Source organism: Pseudonaja textilis, chromosome 7, assembly GCF_049901715.1.
Source record: "Pseudonaja textilis isolate UNSWEBS1 chromosome 7, rPseTex1.2, whole genome shotgun sequence".
NCBI lineage: Eukaryota > Metazoa > Chordata > Lepidosauria > Squamata > Elapidae > Pseudonaja > Pseudonaja textilis.
Genome location: NC_141996.1, coordinates 18,361,839 through 18,383,764, shown reverse-complemented (window position 1 = coordinate 18,383,764; position 21,926 = coordinate 18,361,839). Strand labels below are relative to the sequence as shown.

The following is a 21,926-nucleotide window of genomic DNA, read 5'->3' as shown; positions in this document are numbered from 1 at the left end:
ATTGGATTTAATAGTAAGCAACTGATCCTTGAGTTTCTTGGGCCTTACGAGGCCTCAGGTAGTTAACAGTGGATTTTCTGGGAGTGGAAGTCCACAAGTCGTAAAGTTGCCAAGTTTGGGGATCCCTGTTCTAAATGTTAGAACTTAAAAAGAATACTCTTTACTCAAATAGCTTATTAAAGACCTATGCAGCACAAAAAGGAACAAAAATGAACTTCATCAAATTCAACAGTTTATAAAATGGCAAAATTACACATCCCAAACCAAGTATTCCTATTAAAGAATGATAGAACGAGGGCAGAAAATCGATTATTTCACACTCTGGCGCTTTCTGTAAAATGCAGTACACAGTAGAGCCAGTTACATTAAGTTATTTCAGTGGAAAAACAACAGAGCCATTTGTGTGGCATGGGGGAGAAACCTGCTTTTAATTGTAACTAGAGAAGACCATATCAGCTCTGAAGAGGAGTATCAAAGCAGAGCTGCCGTGTGCCCCAAATTCAATTAAGTCAGCACAGTTCTTTTCAATGTGTTTAAATTCTGCATTACACGAGTGCAGCAATTGCACATTTTAACACTATAGCACACAATGTACAATCATATCCTTTTTTCAAGAAAGGATGCTGCAGTCAATCCTAAATATGACTCCCTATACATCAATTGAAAATAAATATAAAATGCTTCTATTCCAGAAGTCATGTTTCTGCATTTTGCCCTCACCAGTTATCCAGTTAAATTGTAAGGATGCATGAATACTTGTTATCAAGACTTTGAAGTTACATGTGAATAATAAGCCCTCTGCAACCAGTCAGTTCTATATCAAATGAAAGAGGATCTGCATACCCATGCAAAATGTACAATCTCTCCAATAAAATATATTCTGCAAAAGCAAGGAACAAGGAAGTTGGGGACAAAATAAAGAAATATTGAAAGAGGTTTTTCTTCAGGAGACATGGACAAAATGTAAGATAAACCTAACAGAAGCAATATCCTCTTTGATTATACAATAGTGAACAATGTAGAGGAGTAATTCCTGAATTAAAGTTGCTGAACATGGTTCAGATTACTGGATACCTCTAAAAGTATAATGCTTTGCAGAAGCATTTACTGTGTATCAACGTCCTACTTCTTACAACACACGGTGTTGCATAAGTAGCAAAAATGTATTCAAAAGGTGCTTGGACATCTTTTTAGGCAGCATTTTATCATTATTTTTAGCTATCATCTTACTCAGTTTTATGATAAATGATCACGGGGGTATTAAAACAAAAAAAAGATTAGGTTTGAAGTAATTTTTTTAAAAAAATAAGAGATAAAATGTTGCCCAAAGTCTAAAATCATTTTCACACAATTCAATGTTCTTTTAGAAAGTTAGATCTATAAATTAAATAGTTCTAATAGTTAAAGATACAATTTGTATCAACAGCGTAGGTACTTTCTGGTTCTACAGCATCTTCAAGTTGCAGTCATCCACCCAGCAATGATCATGTAAACTTGGGAATCATCACAGTGTGAAGCTCTTAAGGGACTTCAAATACATGAGCAGTCAATCACAATTTTTATGGTATCAGGCACTGTGAGATCTACTGTTAATCTACTTATGTAAAATTACATTTTACAAGAGCTAGAAAAACTCAAAACTTAAAACCAGAAATTTCCCATACTAATACTAGAAGATATGACAGTGTCTACTTCTAAAGCTATGTTGTTCATGTAAAGAATAATGCAACAGGCTAGATAAACTAATTCTATACAGTATTTCACAAAAAGAATGTGCTGTTTTTATCTATAATTTCCATTACTATAGTGCAGTTAAGATGTTGCATATCCTGAACACAATGTTAAAACCTTCTCAATAAATAGCATGAAAATACACAATCTTATATACAAAAATTGCATTGAGAACACATTTTGTTTCTTTAAAAACAGTTATTTTATGAAATACCTGTGCATTAAGTAAAGGAACAAGAGATACACTTTTCAATGCCATTTCTGATTAATGGAAATGTACATTGGCTGCACAAGACTGCTGCCTAAACGGATATATTTGTAGTCAAACTTGTGACAGTCAGGAACTGGATAAGCTCAATAATTTCAGAACCTGCACATCAAGTATTTTTCATCTGTATAATAAATTAATAAAAACAGGTTTCTCTCCTACTGATTGCTTCTGCTTACATCAAAATTAACAGTAATCAACAAATAAATTAAATCCATAGCCAAATTAAAAAGTGCCATACTATAAAGTACTAATATATTGTTACCCATTTCAATGTAAAAACTGGTAACTTATACATTAAAAAAAAATCAGTGCTGTGAAAGACTCTTGTTTTCTATAAATAAAATGATTATATACAAAGAAAAATCACACAATAAAATTAAATAATTTAATTATGAAAAAATAGATCCTAATAAGCTTGACTTGAAAAAAAGTTGGCTGAGCACATAAAATCCTCTTCAGTTTTCTGCTATTTTGAAAAAAAAATACTTTGCACTTGAAAGGTAACCCAGTAATTTAATAAATAAGTAACAAATATTAAAAAGTGCTGCATATAAAACCCACATTCACTAGGGATTCTTACTTGAGACATCAGAGTTGTAATATATTCAGCTGGAGAGACATTCCAGCCATGAATTTATTTTTTTTTAAATGAGTATTTAAAATAAATCCTGTTACTTCTAGTGTGTGGGGTTGTACATACAGGTTCCATGGCACAGTATTTCACATATATGGATTACTATATAACCTCCTTGCTGAGAAGGAGATCACAAATGCTATTGTAGCAAACCTCCCTCAGCGATACAGCTGAAACTGAACTAATAAGACACCATAAAGATGCATCATCAATATCATGTCATCAATAACCTAGCTGAGACTTCTCCACTAAAATGGCTGCGGCAAGCTGCTGAGCATCTGCCATGTGAGGATTCCTTTTCATAACAATCCTCACCAGATCAGGCGGGAAAATGTTGCACAGGTTGATGTAGACTTTCTCTCGACTGTCTTGGTACCTTGGAAGATCTTGAGGCATTCCACAGTAAGGTATCTGCCAAGGCTGATCAGGTTGCTCAGGTAAGCTTTGGAAAGGAAACTGCTCATAACATGGTGGGGTGGGATTGCTAGGTAAAGAGTAAGTTTGACGATAGCCATATGTATCCATCCCATAGGTTGGCCTATCCCAACTACCGAGTCCATCTTGAGCGGAGTATGTTTTTCTTTTTCTCAATGGAGAATTATCATACAAACGTGAGTCAGATACACTGTCCAGTCTGGTGGATGCAAGAGCTCTCCCCAGAGGTATGCTTTTTGAATGCGGTGAACTCTGACAAGCAGGGTAGTCAATAGGACAAGTAGAATGGCTTCCCATGTTTGGATGCTGAAGGTGCACGGCCATGTATGGAGCTGGAGGCTTCGGATGATGCTTTGGTTCTTCATGACTATAACTCTGCACTCTGGTTAGTGTATCATGGTAACTCTGTAAGAAGGACTGTGAGTTTAGATGGCTATGGGGATGCAGATGTTGACATTTTAGATTCTCTTCCAGCTGAGGGTCAGGAGAACTCACATAGGATCGATCGTTGTAGCCCATGTAGGAATCGCTACTGCCGCAACTCATACTCCCTTCACTACTACAATCAGAAGCCACAGAACTAATTTTGTAGTCGGTGTCCAAAGAGAAACGTCTTTCGGGACTTCGGGGACCAGAGATACTTAGGTTTGAATATGCACTGAGCATAGAGTAATAACCTACATCCACAGGGGAATCACATTTGGGATACTGCTCATAAGGCATTGGCGTTCCATGATTTTTGGTTGTCATTGTAACTGGAGAATATGGTCCCTGTGGTCTTTGATCCTGAGGTGGGAAATGAACTCCAGATGGAAGGCCATTGGTTAAAGGTGCAGTACTTTGGGGTTTTGCAGCAGCAGCAGAACTTAGTATACTAACTAAAGAAGGTACAGACCTGGTTCCCAATTTATTTTTGGTGGGAAGCTTTTCTTCCAAGTCTTGGTAGACTTGAGTCCTTATGCTAGGATCCGATTGCCTCTTTGGAGTAGTTCGCTTGAGATCTGTAGCGTTATCTGCCTTAGTGCTACAAGGAACACTGTTGCTTTTCACCAGTACTCCTTCACTAGCAGCTTTGGCAGCTGTGTTCCTAGACATGGCACGAAGTTCATCAGCTACTGACCTCTGAGGTTGATTTCCTCTTTCTGGGTGGTAATATTTGCATTTATGTCCATAAGTGCATTTCTTCCCTATATGAATTTATAATTGAAGATGTAAGCATAATATATAAATAATAATATAAATAATATAATAATATAATTAATAAATAATAAATAAATAATATAATTCTTCAGCAATATTAAAAAAGTAATATACATACTTATTCAACAAGGACTGTTAACTATTATGCAATGAAATTAAGTAAATTACCAGTAATTGGACAGCGTGTTTGCATAACACCTTAACCCAGGGCTATCAAACTCCCAGCCCACGGGCCGGATGCGTCATGTGCTGATGCCCATGCCCAGTTTAACGAAGGGGGAAATCCTGTGATGCCGCCGTGATGATGTGAGTTTGATACTCCTGTCTTAACCTATTCTGTGATTAGCCCTGGCTTATCATACTGTTTGAATATAGACCAAGATTATACAATTGGGAACAACCATAGAGAAACCAAGATTATTTACCTAAACATTTGTCTGCTGTGTTATCCAAAGTTTAACTGGAGGTGGGAGAGGTTGATAGAGAAGACAGGGAAGTCTCATTTGTGGGATCTCTGCTGTTCTAGATCTTTTTTCCCCATTCACTACTTAGGAGGGATGAAATGAGGACACAAAGGGTTTCCTCATTAAACTTCTTATATAATGAAAATTTCAACATAGATACATTTCACTTCATTCATGGAGAGACAAATAAACAACCAGGCTTCATTTTTAGAAACACATTTAATGTTTAATTAAATAATATTACCATATGGACAGGGTTGCTTCTTATGTTCTGGTACAACGGGTTTCTTCCTCAGAAAGTTCTCCAGACTTGGGCCATGTCGGCCGAGAGGATCGTCTGGAGGCATGAATCTAAATAATAATAAAATAGTGAAAGGAACAATGCATTTGCTGTGCCATATTGCAGATCTGTTTTAAATCTGCTTCTACAAAAGCCCAGTAAATCAAATTTACCCTTTTGAGCTACGATAATTTAAATGCAACTGCCTATGAGATGCTAAGAAAGTAAATAATGAAAACAATGTATTTGCATGTAATGCAGATAGTGGCCTGATTTATACACCAATCTACTCAATTTGCACTGCAGATAAATGGGAGTTCTGACTTCCTTATTTCCATTCATTTAAGATAATATCCAGCACAGCTGTTCGATAAGGATATCTTTACATACATCTTTATGACCATTCATTTAACAACCAAAGTTACAGTGGTGCTGAATAAAGTGATTAATGACCAGTCTGTGCACTTATGATCCTCACAACGTCCCCCATGTCATGTTATCAAAATTTGGGTACATGGCAACAAGCATATGTTTCTGATGCAGCATCCTGGAGTCATATGATCAACATTTTCAACCTTCCTACAGGAGAATTCAAATAAGCAAAGACAATGGGGGAAAGTTGGATTCACTTAATGACTGTTATTCACTTAATGACGATGGTGATTCAGTTAATCACTGCAGCAATGAAAGTTGGGCATGACTCACTTAATGACTGTATTGCTTAGCAATGGAAGTTCTAGTCCCACTTGTGATCATAAGTAGAGGACTACTGAACCGAAACACAATTTTCTGCGTGCTTGTACACACACATTACGTACATAGATATATGTATTGTAGGTAGTATAAAATCTATCATTCCAAAAACAAAACATTCTGGAGAACTCTGGAATCTTCTGTTTCTCCTCAGGGTCTAAACAATGACTGATTTAAACAAAATGACTGGTTCAAATGAAGTTTAAATAAGGGTTTAAGTAAGAATGGGAGATAGCATAATGAGAATAAGTCAACTGGTCACAATGAATTCAGTGTCCTTACTATTCAGGAACACAGATTGGGGACAATGAATGTAAATGTGAAAGAAAGTTCAGTCACCTTTCTCAACTGCAGAGAAAACTTTAAGAATACTTAATTATCACTGATTGGGAAGTGTTTCTAATTCTTCCCTCATCATATCACCAAAGTGTTTATGTGAGCACAAACATTACTTTCCATATGACAAGGCTATGTCTTTTCAACTGCTATGGAGCCAATAAGCTAAATATCAAAGGAAGAATTTCACAAAAAGATTTTGGATCAGAAACAGAGCAATTCAGAAACACTTGTCCTAACTACTGTATATACTCGAGTATAAGTCGACCCGAATATAAGCCGAGGCACCTAATTTTGCAACAAAAAACTGGGAAAATTTATTGACTCGAGTATAAGCCGAGTTTTTCAGCACATTTTTTGTGCTGAAAAAAAACCCCTCGGCTTATACCGAGTCAGATTCCCTCTGAAAAAAAAAATGGTGTGGAGCTCCGGAGCTGGGCAGCCGCTTCCCTGCTTCCGTGTTTCCTTTGCAACTTGTAAGCATGGGGGTAATCGGAAGCAGAAAAGTTCTTGCATGAGGATATATTGTTTTTTCTTTATTTAACTGTTTTTAGGGGGGGGAAAGACCCACCGTCATGTGAGAATGCTCAGACACGAAATCTATCCGCCTGAAAATAAGTGTGTGTGTGTGTGTGTGTGTGGATTTTAACAGAGGGAAGACATAGGGAGAAGGCAAAAGCGACGGAAGATCCTTCAGGGGAAACTGAGGGGGAGATTCACCCTTGGTCCAGATGAGCCCCCTTCCCCGCCCCTAAGGAAGCAGAGGCAGCCAGAAAGGGCAGGCAAGCCCCGCTTCGTGGACTTCGTCCGTCCTCGCTCCCACGCACCCACCCAAAGCCACGAAGTCCCCCAATCGTGCAGCCCAGAATCGCCCTCCCCTCAGGGGGCAGCAACGACACCCAGTGTTTCCTGAAACAAGAAGCTCCGCTGTGCAATGAAAGTTTCCTCAGCCCTAGCTGCTTTCAGTCTGCTCGGGAGGAGGAGGGGGAGGAGGAGGCGGCAGCAGCTTGCGTTGTTTTCTGCGATCGTGAGCCTATGGTAAGTTTAAAACTACAATATCTGAAAAATCTTTTTTTAGTTGTATTTGGGCTTCCCCCAAGTTGAAGCTACATTCTTGTCCTAATGATACATAATCATCAAATTCAGCTGACATATATAAATCTAGGCACAGTGTATCATCATGAATCAATCTTAGGAATGTATAGTCTATTGCAAATCAGGGTAATCAGCTGTTTAAAAATATCTACCTAGTTTTCCAACAGAACATAAATAGCAAAAATTTGTGGGCTGGAGTATTTATCCATAAGACACTGACTTTATGCCTGATTTTAGTTATTTCTGGGGATTTGGAGGGGGAAGTTATTTCAACTCATATACCAGATACTGGTTTGCACATAGTAGCATAGAATCAAACTGTCTGTCTCAAAACAGGAAAAGAAAAAATATAACAAGTACTTCATGGGATTCTTAGGACATGGATTTTATTTCAAAATTACTCTGTCCAGAGATAGCAAAGATCTGGCCATCAGAGGAGCACAGAACCACATGAAAGACTGAAGTAATTGATAAAACGAGCATATCCCAAATCTTGTTGAGAGCCATTTTTTTTAGACATAGACAATTAAAAATTATAACTTACTTGTCATTGACAAATGAATACATCAGGAGTCGCTCATCAATAAATTTCTTCCATTCTGGCTTTTCATTAGCTAGATCCCTGTAGTTATCATTAGATACAATTATGCCATCTGACTCAAAAGCCAACTTCACTATGAATCTGTCGTCATAGCATACCACCCTTCTCCCTTGAACTCGCCGTGATGGGGTGAACACCAGGATTTTCTCTTTTTCTAACTTACGTAATATTTCTTGATCTAGAATATTGAAATTGAAATAGGAAACACAAAGCAGAACATTGAAATTCACTTAATTTCAGCTTACCTAGCTCTACCCTCTTAAATCTTTAAAACACACATGTGCACAAATGCACGTACCTACCTGCTTACTTGTTTGCCTGCCTACAACTTACACACACACACACATACACACAGAATGACAGATTCAGATGACTTGGCTTAATAAAAGCAAATCTTATTCTAATAGAAGAAGATAGTTACAATTCAGCAACACAAAAAATGTAAGCTGCCTTTACTCATGACCTCAGCAATTGTGCTTAGAATCAGATGTTACAACATTTAATTCCAATAATCTGCAGTTAAGATGTGTACTAAATTAAAAGAATGGAATATTATGTTTTCTATACATTAAATATATGTTTGGTTACTAAACACATAGTTATGCTATATTACATTTCCAATATCTGTAAACATTATACTTTGAGCAGTTTGTCCTAAAGGCATATCCAACCGAAGGCATAGTAAAAGGCAAATTCTTGATCAGCCCTTAGAAACCAAGACTGAAAAAAAAAAGTTTCCAATATATTGTGAACTATTTGAACATTAACTGATATTACAGACTTTATAGCCTCATAAGTCAATTTGAGATGATGCAAGCTGAAATACATTCACAGTTACTAGTTCATGATTTAGAAAAAGGGGGCTTTCTTGATAATGAAATAGTCGCTGATAGGTTTTGGAATCTACAGAAACATACTCAAATATTTAGTTTTGTCCAAAACTGTAACAGCTTTTATAACATTTAATTATATTTCACATTTATTTGAGGATACAAATCTTTCCCCAGTAGGTTACAAGCAACATCTCAATATATTTATGATATACATTAACACAAATTAAGTCATCAAGCCACATACTTCAATCAAATATTGTCTAGCTAAATGTTTTTCCTGCTCAGAATATTAATAGATGGGTGACAAGAGTCAGCATCAGCTCTGAATCCAATTTTTTCATTTAATACAAGATTAACCTCTAAGAGACCCTTTCATTTATAAAACTTCAATAAAAAGTTAGGACAATAGATCTGATATGTAGTAACAAATCTTAGATCAAGTGTCTCTAAGACATAGGTGTTATTAATATATGAAAATAAGGTATCAAGCAATAAAAGATATTGAATGCAGACATTCAAAATAATTAATATGATCACAGGCATCCTATGGGCAAATGATGAAATATTTCATACAGGTAAACCTTGCTTAAAGACTGCCTTGATTAGCCACCATTTTTCATCAATTTAATCCAATGAAAACCTTTTCAATTTTCCCCTCCTTCTTAATCAATGCACCTTCCTTCATATTTCTTTTGGGATTCAATTCTTATTCATTCTTTCTTTATGGCTTAACCACTTTTCCATCTGTTGCTCACTTTTGTATTCATATTCAACATCCATTTTTTTATTTCCTTGTTTTATTATACATTATTTAGTGCTCCAGTCACATTACACTCAATTTATTTCTATATCTCTCCTGACATACATACCCAGTTCTCAGTCCCATATCACATTCCTTCCTCACAACAGAACACATACTATCCACTACATATTATTTAGAGAGGCATCAGGAATTTGCAAATTCTGATTTAAATTGATCTAAAAACAGCACTTCAGAGTATAAATTGTAATACAAGCACCTGCTGGGTTTCCATTTTTCATATATTGAAATGCAACTGCATCAACATGTATTAAATATATGCATTTTGAGAATAATTATATTATGCTAAATGTGTATTTTAGGTGCATCCAAAAGTGCTTAGACTTATGCATGAAGATGAAATAGTACTGAAGTGAGCACCAAAGTACCTGGAGACAAGACAAGAAATAACAAGTAGAATCTGATTAAACAGAGATAAATGTAGAACTAAAGAGAAATTTCCTGACAGTGAGAACAATTAATCAATGGAATGACTTGAATTCAGAAGTTGTGAGTGTTTGGTCACTGGAAGTTTTCAAGAAGAGATTGGACAACCGGCTTTTGGTTTGACCTTCTTCGGCGACAGACCGAAGCCTCATCTCTGCGAGGCTTCAATCCGTGCTTGCCGCTGGAGCGCCCCGAGCTGGCTGGTTTCGGAGCTAAGCCACCCCGTAGAGGTGGTGAAGGGGGAGACTGCCTGCAGGTTGAGGAGAGCCGCATCTCTCTTCCCCAGCTGGCCATTACTCCCTTTCCCGAAGGCGGTTGTAGCGGTGATCAGAAATGGCCACCACAAAGAAGAACTTGACCGGAAAAGAATGTGCAGGAGGAAGATAAGAGAAAGTTTTGGTTGACCGGGTCAAACAGCAAAAGCAACAAATAAGGTACCCTGGAATTTAAATTTAATAACATTGTTCCCAAAGAAGATTTTGAAGCTGTGAAGGAGAGAAGGGAAAGGATTAGGTTTTTTTTTTCTTCCCTTCCTTATACTGACAGCTAAGAGACTTAAGCAAGAAATTGAAAAAAAATCCACTTTGACATTAATAGGCATCTAAGCTGAAAATAAAAATCAAAGGGATAATAAAGATTTCTGGATATTTAAAAGTTTTTAAAAGCAGGAAAGGAGAAAAAAAAAGAATAAAAGGGCAGGATCTGGAAAAATGGAGGAGACTGACTGGAACTAAGGAATGGAACTGTAACTAAAAGGAACTTACAGTGAAATTTCAACAAGATTCCTCAAAGATACATTTTAATTGAAACTTGGTAACAAAATAATAGAACCCCAGGAAGAGAAAGTGGAAAAAAGAAGCAGAAAGAAACAGCCTTGGATTATTTGGATTACTTGGTGATTTTTGGTTTTTGCCAAATTAACCGGGTGGTTGTTTAAAAGTCTTTAAAATGGTATCACTCTTAGAAGAACTGAAAATGGAACTTAAAAAATGGAAAGAAGATGCACAAGAAGGGAGAGGTTCTTTTGGCTTCGTATTTCAATTCTTAGAAATGGAGATCTGGAACTATAAGAAACAACAAGAAACGCTTGCAGAACAAGAAGATTGGGGGAAGAAGGCAAGGAAAAGAAGTTGTAAAAGACAGAAACAAGAAATGGAGAAACAGGGAAAAGATAATAAGGATTGTAACCATAAGTTTGTTTAGAGATAATGGGTGAAAATTTAATTGCAAAAGGGATTCTGCAAAGGTACATAAGATAGCATTGTTATATTATAAACAGAAATAATTTTAGAAAATATGATTAAAATGATGGATAATATATTTACTGTAATGTAGTTGAATATTTGGTAATAAATAAATGAATTAAAATGATTGAGAGAATTAAATGGGAACATTTTTAATTATTAGTAATGATTTATAAAAATATAAGTGAGAAATATGGAAAAAAAAGAATTAACTATGGAAAGTTTATAAGTGTTCCCAAGGAAGTATGATATTTAATTGAAAAGAAATGTTAAAGATGTTAAGATTTTAATGAATATTAATGATAGAATTAAATTGGAATGGAATGTGTGTTTTATTTACATATATATATAAAATTTTTCTTTTTAAGAATATAGTGTGTATTTTAAGAATGTACCAAGCAGAATTCGATTCGTATTATATTGAATGCTATAATCTTAAAGGTATACATTGAAGCTTAAATAAGAGTTTGAATGAATAAAATTAAAAGATATAAAGGTGTCATACTCCAGTTGGTAACTACAGGGAAAAATTTGTTTAATAAGAAAAGATAATATGAAATTGAAACAGGACAGACAAAAGTATAAATATAATGATTTGATTGAGATGAGATAATTAAAATAAAGTTGAGAAAATTAAAAGAGGGGAAAAACTATGAAGAAAATATAAAACGGTAATAAGATGTGGAACAGAATATAAAAATGAGCATGAAATTGAGTTTGGTGTCTATGAAGAAGTGATAACCTGGGACCATGCTATTTTCAAAAAAGATGTTTTATTTGTATTTTGTTTTTGCGAAAACCCAAATGAAACTTTCAAAAAAAAAAAGAAGAAGAGGAGATTGGACAACCATTTGTCTAGAATGCTATAAGGTCTCATCCTTGAGCAGGAGGTTGGATTAGAAGATCTCCTATACAGCCCTGTAAATCCATGTTCTAAAATATTTTAATTAAAGCAGTCCTTAAAATATTTACTCACACAGAATAAGCAAGATCAAAATTGTCATCGATTTTACAAATGAAACTGCTGAACCCTGATCAAAATATACCTGTAATGAGCGCATCTGGTCGAGACTGTTCTTTTCTCCATGCTGGAACAAACACTGTGACATCTTTGTGTCCTCTTTCCAAAAACCAATCCACGGCCAGTTTTATCCCACGACAAGAGAATACTTCTTTGTTTCCATGGCTGAAACAGATGTCCTAAAATTACTAATCTACATTACTGTAACTACCACTCTTTCATATATATATATATGAAAGGAATCTACTTGCATTTTGCCCTCATGAGCACAAAGCACTCCAAAGTAATTAACAAAAGCTAAGTGTGGCATTTAAAAACTCTCATAAAATAATAAATTGCCTATATATAAGAAGCTTAATTTAGAAACCCAACTTTTCAATTAAAAATGCCTATAAAAATAGAAAATATTTTTATATGTAAATTACTATGTGACATTACTTTGACAAGTGTTCCTCCAAATCAGTTATGTTTAAGTATTGGGAGTACATTTCACACATTTCAATATTTTTTGAACAATATGGGTAAGTATTTAATTTCAGTGCAATTTATGTGCAACACTTCTCTTGATAGCTAGATCAAAATAATAAGCTACTTAGCAAAAAGTAAAATATGGCAGGCAAATAAATCAAGACCACATGACTTTGATGTTTGAAAACAAAACACATTTATCTCTCATATAAAAACTGGAACATAACTGTTTATTTCATAACAATTAATAGCATTTCAAACAAGAACTTTCAACAAAGTATAGTTATGATTATAACTGTTGCATAAAGGACAGAAGTACAAGGATTTCAGTTTATCATTCATGGCTGAAATATACCTAAAAAAAACAGAGAAAGTAACATGGTGCTGAGAAAATACATATAACTGCTCCTTGGTTTATTTTCTAAATAGCCAGCTCTTTTTAATCTGTAATTTTCTTACCCATAGTTGTATAAAATAATTCTTAACTTTATAGTTGGATATTTATCAACACTCTCATACTACAGCAACTTGGAAAAATGACAAAAGATAGAAGAGTAGTTCCAAGTACATTCAATATTACTTCCATTCGTCACGAAGAATCAGATTTTCAGAGTTATTTCATTAGCTGCCATTAATCAGCAACTGCATTGCTTAGAGAAGAAGGTCAGAAGGGGAATTTCAACACAACTGAAACCAAAGACTAAAACTCACTGCACTTTGCTTTTTACTGATGACAACTCCAACAAGGTTATTATTATATGTTCAAAACTGGGAAGGCTTGACACTACCTACAACAGAAGAATCTTTCCAAAACAGGTACTTTGTGAAGAAAAAAGATATTTCAGTTTTGGTTACACCATACCACCAAAGTGTTACCACTGTAAATTCAGAAAGGGAAATTGAAAAGTATCTTAGGAGCAATGTCCCAACAGTGTCCTTGAGCTCTAAAAACAAACATTCCCAAGTAACAACTGGTTGTAAGATTACAAAAAAGTTGGAAGCAGATTTAATTGACTCCTTTGCAGCTTTACCAGGAGGTGAGCAGAATGAAAGATAAATTGATATGTACAATGCAAACCATACAAATTGCAATGAATCATTGACCAAATTAGTTTTGCCCACCTCTACAACTGAATGCAAACACTGTGGTATTTTAATCCTCCTTCTTATATATTTGAACTCAATAGAGAGCATACAACAAAATAGAAAAGAAAAAGGAATAGTTCACTTAGGTTCAAGTTTTGAAGAGCACCAGTCTTCAGTAACTGGACTTGATTATACTGCATATATTTCTAATGTCTATACTGGATATGTATTAAAATCTGAAGTTCAGGATATGAATGATAGGCATCCTAATTTACAATTGCTATCCTCCAATTTTTCAACAATCTTGACCTTGGTTCAAGAGCAAGTTACTATCATCCCAAGGATTGAAATATTCAATAAACTGGATAAGCTGCTCACCTCTGCATTTAGTGGTTGCACTGCAGGCTGCTTTAATTGTTAGTGTTTTGTTCTGCACTTAGTATCTCAATTACAGATACAGATAATTCCTTAATGTAGGAATTAATAAACTCAGGACGACTGTAAAATAATGAATCCCCTTCCTTTATAATTTGGTTGATTTTGAAATGTTAGTACTTGAACTGCCAAGATAAATGACTTTGCCTTTCCAAATTAATGGATATATTATTTTTTCATAGGAGACATGGAATAATGAAGAAACCCCCCTTTTTTATAGGAATACAAATCATTACCTCTATATGCTCTCCCAGGAAATGAAGAAAGATTGCATGGGTATTTGTTTCTATTAGAATTCTCCCCTTTGGAAATATGCAATGTCAGTATTATTACATTTTAATAACTTTGTTATTAATTCATGTATATACAGTACAATAGCCTTATGCACTCATTCATTGATTAATGAAGCTGCTTATAGATTTAAAAAAATCATTCATATCATTTCCATGGGCTGTAGCCAATTGCCCATATGATAGTATCAGGGGACTGTAATGTAAGCATTAGATTTAATAAGCATATGAAATTTCATAGCTCCGCCCGATTTTATAACATTGCATCCCCTACCACTGCATCAATTGGAAGGCCATATTGCAAGCCTACAAAGACTACTATGCAATATTTGAACAGTTTAGACTGAACAACACATTGGATACAAGTTAGCCAGCAGTGTATACACATTTGGCTGGTACACAGCCCTCCATGAAATAATAGGTTGCATTATCAAGGATCCTGGTCTCACACCTGCTAAAATGTACAATTGTTGCATGTCCTGATAATGATAACTTTCCACTGTTCTCCATTTAAGAATATCAGGGAATATAACACACTTGGGCATCCGTGCTGCTCGTAAAATGGATTCTGAAATAGGTTCAATTTGGATTAAATGGCCATTTCACAATAGGACCATTTGGTGAAAGGCCTACTGAGCTCTAAAGAAGCTGCACAGATAGATACATTCTCCTATTATGTAAGATGTGGATGGATCCATTCTAGCAAATTATAATAAATTACTGCTACTGGTAATTGGTAAAAAAACAGTCTTCTATGTTAGTGGTTTGATTCCCCCTTATTTCTTCTGACAAATTTCTCAGCAAATGGAAAGGCTGGGTCTCACATAAGTTGAACCATTTTGATAATCTTCTGGAGTTATCCTAGGTTATGATCAAGATAAAACAGAGAATAATAGATATAGAAAATCAGGAAGCTCAGTCCAGTGTGCCAACAGATATATCTGAGATGTTCAATCCATTAACTTAAGCCTAGCTAGCTAGAATAGAATAACAGAGTTGGAAGGGACCTTCGAGGTCTTCTAGTCCAACGCTCTGCTTAGGCAGGAAACCCTATACCAAGGGTCTTCAAACTTGGCAAGTTTAAGACTTGTGGACTTCAACTCCCAGAATTCCTCCTCCAGTCATGTTAGCTCAGGAATTCTGGGAGTTGAAGTCCACAAGTCTTAAACTTGCCAAGTTTGAAGACCCCTGCCCTATACCATTTTAGACAAATGGTTTTCCATTCTCTTCTTAAAAACTTCCATTGTCGGAGCATTTACAATTTCTGGAAGCAAGTTGTTCCATTGATTAATTGTTCAGTCAGGATATTTCTCCTTAGTTCTAGATTGCTTGTCTCCTTGATTAGTTTCCACCCATTGCTTCTTGTCCTGCCCTCAGGTGCTTTGGAGAATAGCTTGATTCCCTCTTCTTTGTGGCACTCTGGAGATATTGGAACGCTGCTATCATGTCACCCTACATGATAGCTAAGTTCCAATATCTCAGCTACATGAGGCAGACTATAATATAAGATGGGATATATTGGCACAATTTAATGTTTTGCCTACCCAGTTGTCTTGATAAAAAGAAAATTCTGTAATGAACAGCTTTCTCCATGTGGAAGTGGTCACACTGAAACCACTGCTCACTTTCTTCTGTACCAGTGTTTCTTAAAACTTTGTTCTCTCAGGATACCTTTCCACTATGAAACATTATGGAGGACCCCAAAAGAACTTCTGTTTGTATATGTGTAAGTCCTTAACTTGTAATCATTCAAAGTTACAATGGCACTGAAAAAAGTGACTTACAACCAATCCACACATTACCATCATAGCATTTGCACAGTCATATGATCAAAATTTGGATGCCTGGCAACCAGCATCTATTTAGGATGGCTGTACCAGTGGTGGGATTCAAACATTTTTACTACCGGTTCTGTGGGTGTGGCAGGGGAAGGATACTGCAAAATCCCCATTCCCTCCCCACCCCACTAACCTGATTTCCAGCTCCGTTCTCTTGTGCAGGGTAACCAAAGACCCAGCCAATCAGCTGCGACTTGGGAGGCAGAGAATAGATGGGGGCGGGACCAGTCAGAGGTGGCATTTGCAGGTTCTCCAAATGACTCAAAATTTCCTCTATCGGTTCTCCAGAACTGGTCAGAACCTACTAAATACCACCTCAGGGTTGTACCATCCTAAGGGTCATGTAATCACCATTTGCAATCTTCGCAGCCAGCTACCAACAAGCCAAGTCAATGGGGAAATCTGAATTCGCTTAAGAACGGCATCATTCACTTAATAAACATGGCAAAAAAAAAAAGGTCATAAAATCAGGTGCAATTTTCTTTACGGCCTTGCTTAGCAATGGAAATTCTGGCTCCAATTGTGACCATATGCCAAGGACTACCTGTTGACCATATTTATTGATATTTACCAAATTAACAATTAAAGTTGATGCATTCGCTGTGAGTTCTCCTGTTCGACGGGATTTTCATACTGTCTTGCATTTCAAAATAGGCTTCTGAATAGTTTTAATTTTGAGAATTCCTGAGGCAGCCTTGGGGAATCCCCAGGAACTGAAGGACCACACAAGTCTGTTCTATGCTACGTCTTTTATCAGGGTATTTGGCTCCAGTTCTTAATTTAACACCCATAACAGCAAATTATCCAGGCGATCAAAATCTATTTTATCTCTGTTTATTGTCTGCCAGTATTGATACAGTCTATTATATTTAGAAGAGTATAGAACCATAGTATTTTATATCTATTATTTTATTATTCTGAATTTTACTTTATTAGTTGGTTGTAATTGTTGCAAAGTCGTCTATTGTTAGTATTTTTAATATAAACATGTCTGTTTGCACACCTTTTAGTCAGTCTTTACTCCTGGCAACTGCCTGGCAAATCTCTGCACTTTTTCTTGGCAATATCTGCAGAAATGATTTGCATTTGTCTTCTTCCTGGAGCTGGCAGAATGTGACTGGTTCAAAGTTGTCCAGTTGGCTTCAAACAGAATTGGAACTCAAATCTCCTGGCTTTTAGCCTGGTGCCTTAACTGTACCAAAATGGAACTCTAGTATAAACATTAGTTTTACTATATTAAGGTGATAGATTTCTTTTCAGTCTGTAATTTGGATTAATATTATGGATTTTATGGATTGAATGCAGATAATTCTGTGTTATGCTACAACAAGGTCACTCAGCTGACTTTGCCTAAGGCAGGACTAGAACTCACAATCACCTAGTTTCTAACCTGATTCCTTAACCACTAAACCAAACAGGCTCTCACATCCTACTATACTTTTTGTTTTATGATTTAATGCTCATTGATTGAAATAAAGTCCCCCCCCCCCACTCTCTCTACCTCAAGAAATCATTCATAACTCCCCTATGAGCAAAGCACAATTATTTTTAGGGGCCCATTAAAAAACTGACCTAGGCTACTTCATAGAAAACTCATAGATTATCCACATTCTCAATGTTTGTTTTTTGAAAGAAACTTTATGGCACAACATCAAATCTTCGTAATTTTTTTCCAAAAAATATTTGATTGCTAGTTTATTTTAATTTTTCTGACAATTTAGAGCCCTTGTTCAATCTCATCCTCCTCAGACAAAAATGGGACTCTCCAAAGCATCACATGGAAGCAACAGAAAATTACCATATTTCTGATTTATATTAAACCATATAGGTTTGTCCATGTAATTCCAACAGAATTCCTTCAAGTGCAGTCTTTATGTCTTAGGAAGTATCTAGGTTAAATAGAAGCAAAGTTCTATTTCTCAATTACAGAATATCTAATCAAATTTTCCAGGGACCTATCTGAAAGCCGCCTTTCGCTTCAGCAAATATGTCTCTTCTTATCCAGAGAAGTTGGTGCATCTGCTATAAGCAATTTTTATTATTCTTTCCAAACTAAGTTGATTGGATTCACTTTAATTTGGACTCCAATATTGGACAAGTTCCCTCACTTCCTTGTACACCAAACAGAGTGAAAGTGGAGCCAATTTAAATTTCTTTCTAATGGTATCTTCCTTTCCCAAACTAAAATCATGTGTTGCCAACGGTCACATTTCTTCGTCCAGGTCATCTCTGTGCTTCTCTACAGCAATGCTTCCCTCACCTAATCAGGTGTCCTGTTAGGCATGTCAGGTCTTTTAATACATCTCACAGGAGCTCCACTTTCTTACATATTGACTGACCATTCACTAATATCGGACTGAGGCCAAGTTGTCTAGCCAACTATCACCTTCCTGGTCCCAAGAAAGTGGTGTTTGGCTTATTGCAGGGAGCCTGAGCTCCATTTTTCTCCTTTTACAAAGGGAATAAGAATATTGGCAATTCTTTTCAATTTCAATTAATTCTCAATTCAGAAAATAAATCTTTTTAAAGAATCAGATTTTAAACCATACAATGGCATTTAAAGATGCTCTAAAACTTGTCACTTGAATAAAAGCATTAGTATTTGTTTTTATTAAGTTGTCAACATTAGATTCTTGCAAATAGGCAGAAAACCAGGGAGAAGAAAGCTTTATTCCATTAAAGTACAACATATAGTGTTCATCCAATTATCTGCAAAATGATTTCAAGCTAAACTTTTTATCCTTGCAGGATCATTACAGGACAAATGTTTGCTGTTCCTAGAAAATGAGATACAAGGTAGATTTTAAAAAATTCCTCCTACGTAACATTATTTAAAAGCGTAATCTTAATGCTACGCTTTAGACAGAATGTCCTTATTGTGTACTTCAAGTCCCCAGATCCTAAAATCTCTTAGGGGGAAAAATGCAGATACAAAACTTAAGATTTCCAGAGCAAATCCTCCCCACAAAAAATGTTGTGATAGTAATGTTCAGATTGGTTTACAGTATTACTATCCTCACAATTCCTGGTTTCGGGTTGAGAAATATACAAAGAGTTTACTTTAAAGTACTGCATTTTGATCTGCTCGAACTGAGCTGCCATGATTGAGACTCTGCCTGAGATTGTATCAAGGCTGCATTATGGTTTTCTTGCCAGATGCATGAGAAATATACTAAAAGGCATTTTAATTACGATGCCTATGGGCAGGCACATCTGCCTCCTAGAACAAGATTTGTAAGTGGCAGATTTATTAAGCTAAAGAGTTGAATTTTGTGCCTTGGGGATGCTGTATGGAATGGAGTATTATTACCTATCAAAGTGGTCCCAGCCATTGGAAGAAAGAAGAGGTTACTAGAGCAAGAAGGAATGTGCAACTGATGCTTCAGCAGGAACAGGGAGAACTGGGAATACAGATTAGTAAGTAGAGTAGCTGCTAAAAGAGTTGGAGAATGGAAAAAAGGAGAGACATTGGATGTCTAAAAGATGCTTGGAAAAAGAGGGGATTTTGCCTTTTCTTCTCTTTCTCAAAACCTTGTAAAAAAGGCTTGGCTTAGAAAAATTAAGTAAAGAGAAGTTGTCTAGAGAAGGCGTTAACAAATGTGATTAAATTAAGCAATTTATGGCTAAAGGAGGGGAGTTAAGGAACTTCAAGGAAGCTCTGTAAATAAATGTATACTAGATTGTTACGCTAGGCATGTCATTAAGGCACGCACAGACACAATAGAGATAATTACATATTTCAAATACAAATTATTTACTTTGTTTGCACTACAGCAATAAACATTACTTTAGTTGGAAGAATGTTCGGTTTGGATTAGTTTCTTTTCATTTTCTACTTCTGAGAGTTTGCAACAGTTGTTCTACACACAGTTTCAACTATTCTGGAAATGTTTCAAGCTTGGAATGAAGTGCTTTGAACTGGACAGAGAGGTATTTTCAAACTCAAAATGCGTCCAGAATGATTGACACAGTCCATTTCAAACTTGAAAGTTTTTTTCAAATTTTAAAAGTGTGCAGTCCACGATTGGTATTATATTTGTTGTATATTCCATTTGAGGGGAAAGTTTGGTTTATTTCATTATTTTAAATTTCAATTATATTTACTGATCATTGTCTACTGATAGGAGTTTTAACAAGATAATACATTATCATACATATTTGCTGAATGATTCAACCTAAAATAATATAACATTTAAAACAGCATTACAAGAATTAGATGACAGGAACTCTGGTATAGGAAGCCCATTTAACATTTTGATCCTATCGTGGAGGTGGGTTGGTTAAGGAAGCATCTTACTGTAGATCTATTGATTGATTATATGCGATCAAGTTGGAGTTGACTCATAGCAGCTAAATAAATTTGCTACGTGGCAATCAATTTTTACACTGGTCCTTTATGTCTTCTAATAGTGTACCTAGTGTCACTATAACAAGTCCATCCACCTTGTTTCTGGTCTTCCTATTCTTTGTTTCTTCCACTTTTCACAGTATCAGAATTTTCTCCAGAGAGCTAGGCCTTTACATAAAGGATCTTAAGTATGATAATTGAGCCTAGTCATTTGTGTCTTGAGTGAGAACTCTGGGCTAATTGCTCAGCAATCCACTTGATTTATTTTTGTGGTTATCTATGGCATTCTCGGAAGCCTTCTCCAAAACCAAAGTTCAAGTGTCAATATCTTTCTATTCAGTTTTTTCACCCCAACTTTTACTTTCATGATGCATCACATGTACAAGTCTGATGTTTGTAAATATATATAAGTCATGGTATCTGAATATCTTTTCAAAAACTTTTATTACTTGTCCACCAAATACTAATCTCAGGCATATTTGACTTCTTGTTCCTTTATAATTGATCCTAAAACATAGAATTATGTACCACTTCAATAGTTTCACTGTCAGTTCTAACAATGGTTGTTGTACTAGTTGTCATCAGTTGATCTTTTTATTTTAGATTATATTTTTCCACTGTGTTCCTTGACCTTTATCTCTAGAAGTCTGTAGATCCTTTGCAATTTTCACTATCAGAATACTGCCTTTGGCATAGTACAAGTTATGGAAGCTTCTTTGTCCAATTCTAAATCACCCTCATCTTCCACCAATTCATCTTGCCTTAATATATATTTTGGCACATAAGTTGAATAAAAAAGTGGAGTGTGTACAGCTTTGTCTCATTCCTTTGCCAACTTAGTGCTACTTTATTTCATCATGTGCTGTCTGTACTATGGCTTCCTGACCTGCACATAAGGATAACATATTCTGGGTTTCCCATTTTTCTACATCTTGACACAATCAATAATCATTGAAGCATATACTGATTTATTTTTTATATTCTTTGGCCTTTTCAATTATGCAGCATGTTGTCAACAATGTCTTATCTTTCTCAGCTTTTTCTAAAGCCAACTTGAATATCTAGCATCTCCTTTTCCATATAGGGCTTTAATTTGTGTTGGATGATTCTAAGCATTATTTTACTAGCATGTGAAATTAAGGATTATGAAGGGTACCAATTTGCATACTCTTTAAATCTCTTTTATTTGATATTAGGATGCAGGCTGATCTTTTCCAATCTAGTGGCACTGGTTGTTCTCCAGATTTTCTGGCATATATTGGCTCAAAAATTTACTGATTCATTTTCTGCTGCTTGTCATATATCAGTAGGTATTCC

General features: G+C 35.6%; 1 protein-coding gene across 2 annotated transcripts in view; it reads right to left on the bottom strand.

The window, feature by feature from the left end:
* Positions 1-227: 227 nt before the first annotated feature.
* Positions 228-21,926, bottom strand: part of ZC3H12C (zinc finger CCCH-type containing 12C) — a 48,046-nt gene continuing 26,347 nt past the window's right edge. For both annotated transcript variants that reach the window (XM_026708776.2, XM_026708777.2), the window contains exons 3-6: positions 12,170-12,309; positions 7,744-7,978; positions 4,980-5,086; positions 228-4,258 (exon numbers count right to left, since the gene is read on the bottom strand). In XM_026708776.2, the coding sequence (XP_026564561.1) occupies positions 2,859-4,258; positions 4,980-5,086; positions 7,744-7,978; positions 12,170-12,309 (1,882 nt within the window). In that variant the 3' untranslated portion in view covers positions 228-2,858. The remainder of the gene's footprint in view (positions 4,259-4,979; positions 5,087-7,743; positions 7,979-12,169; positions 12,310-21,926) is intronic.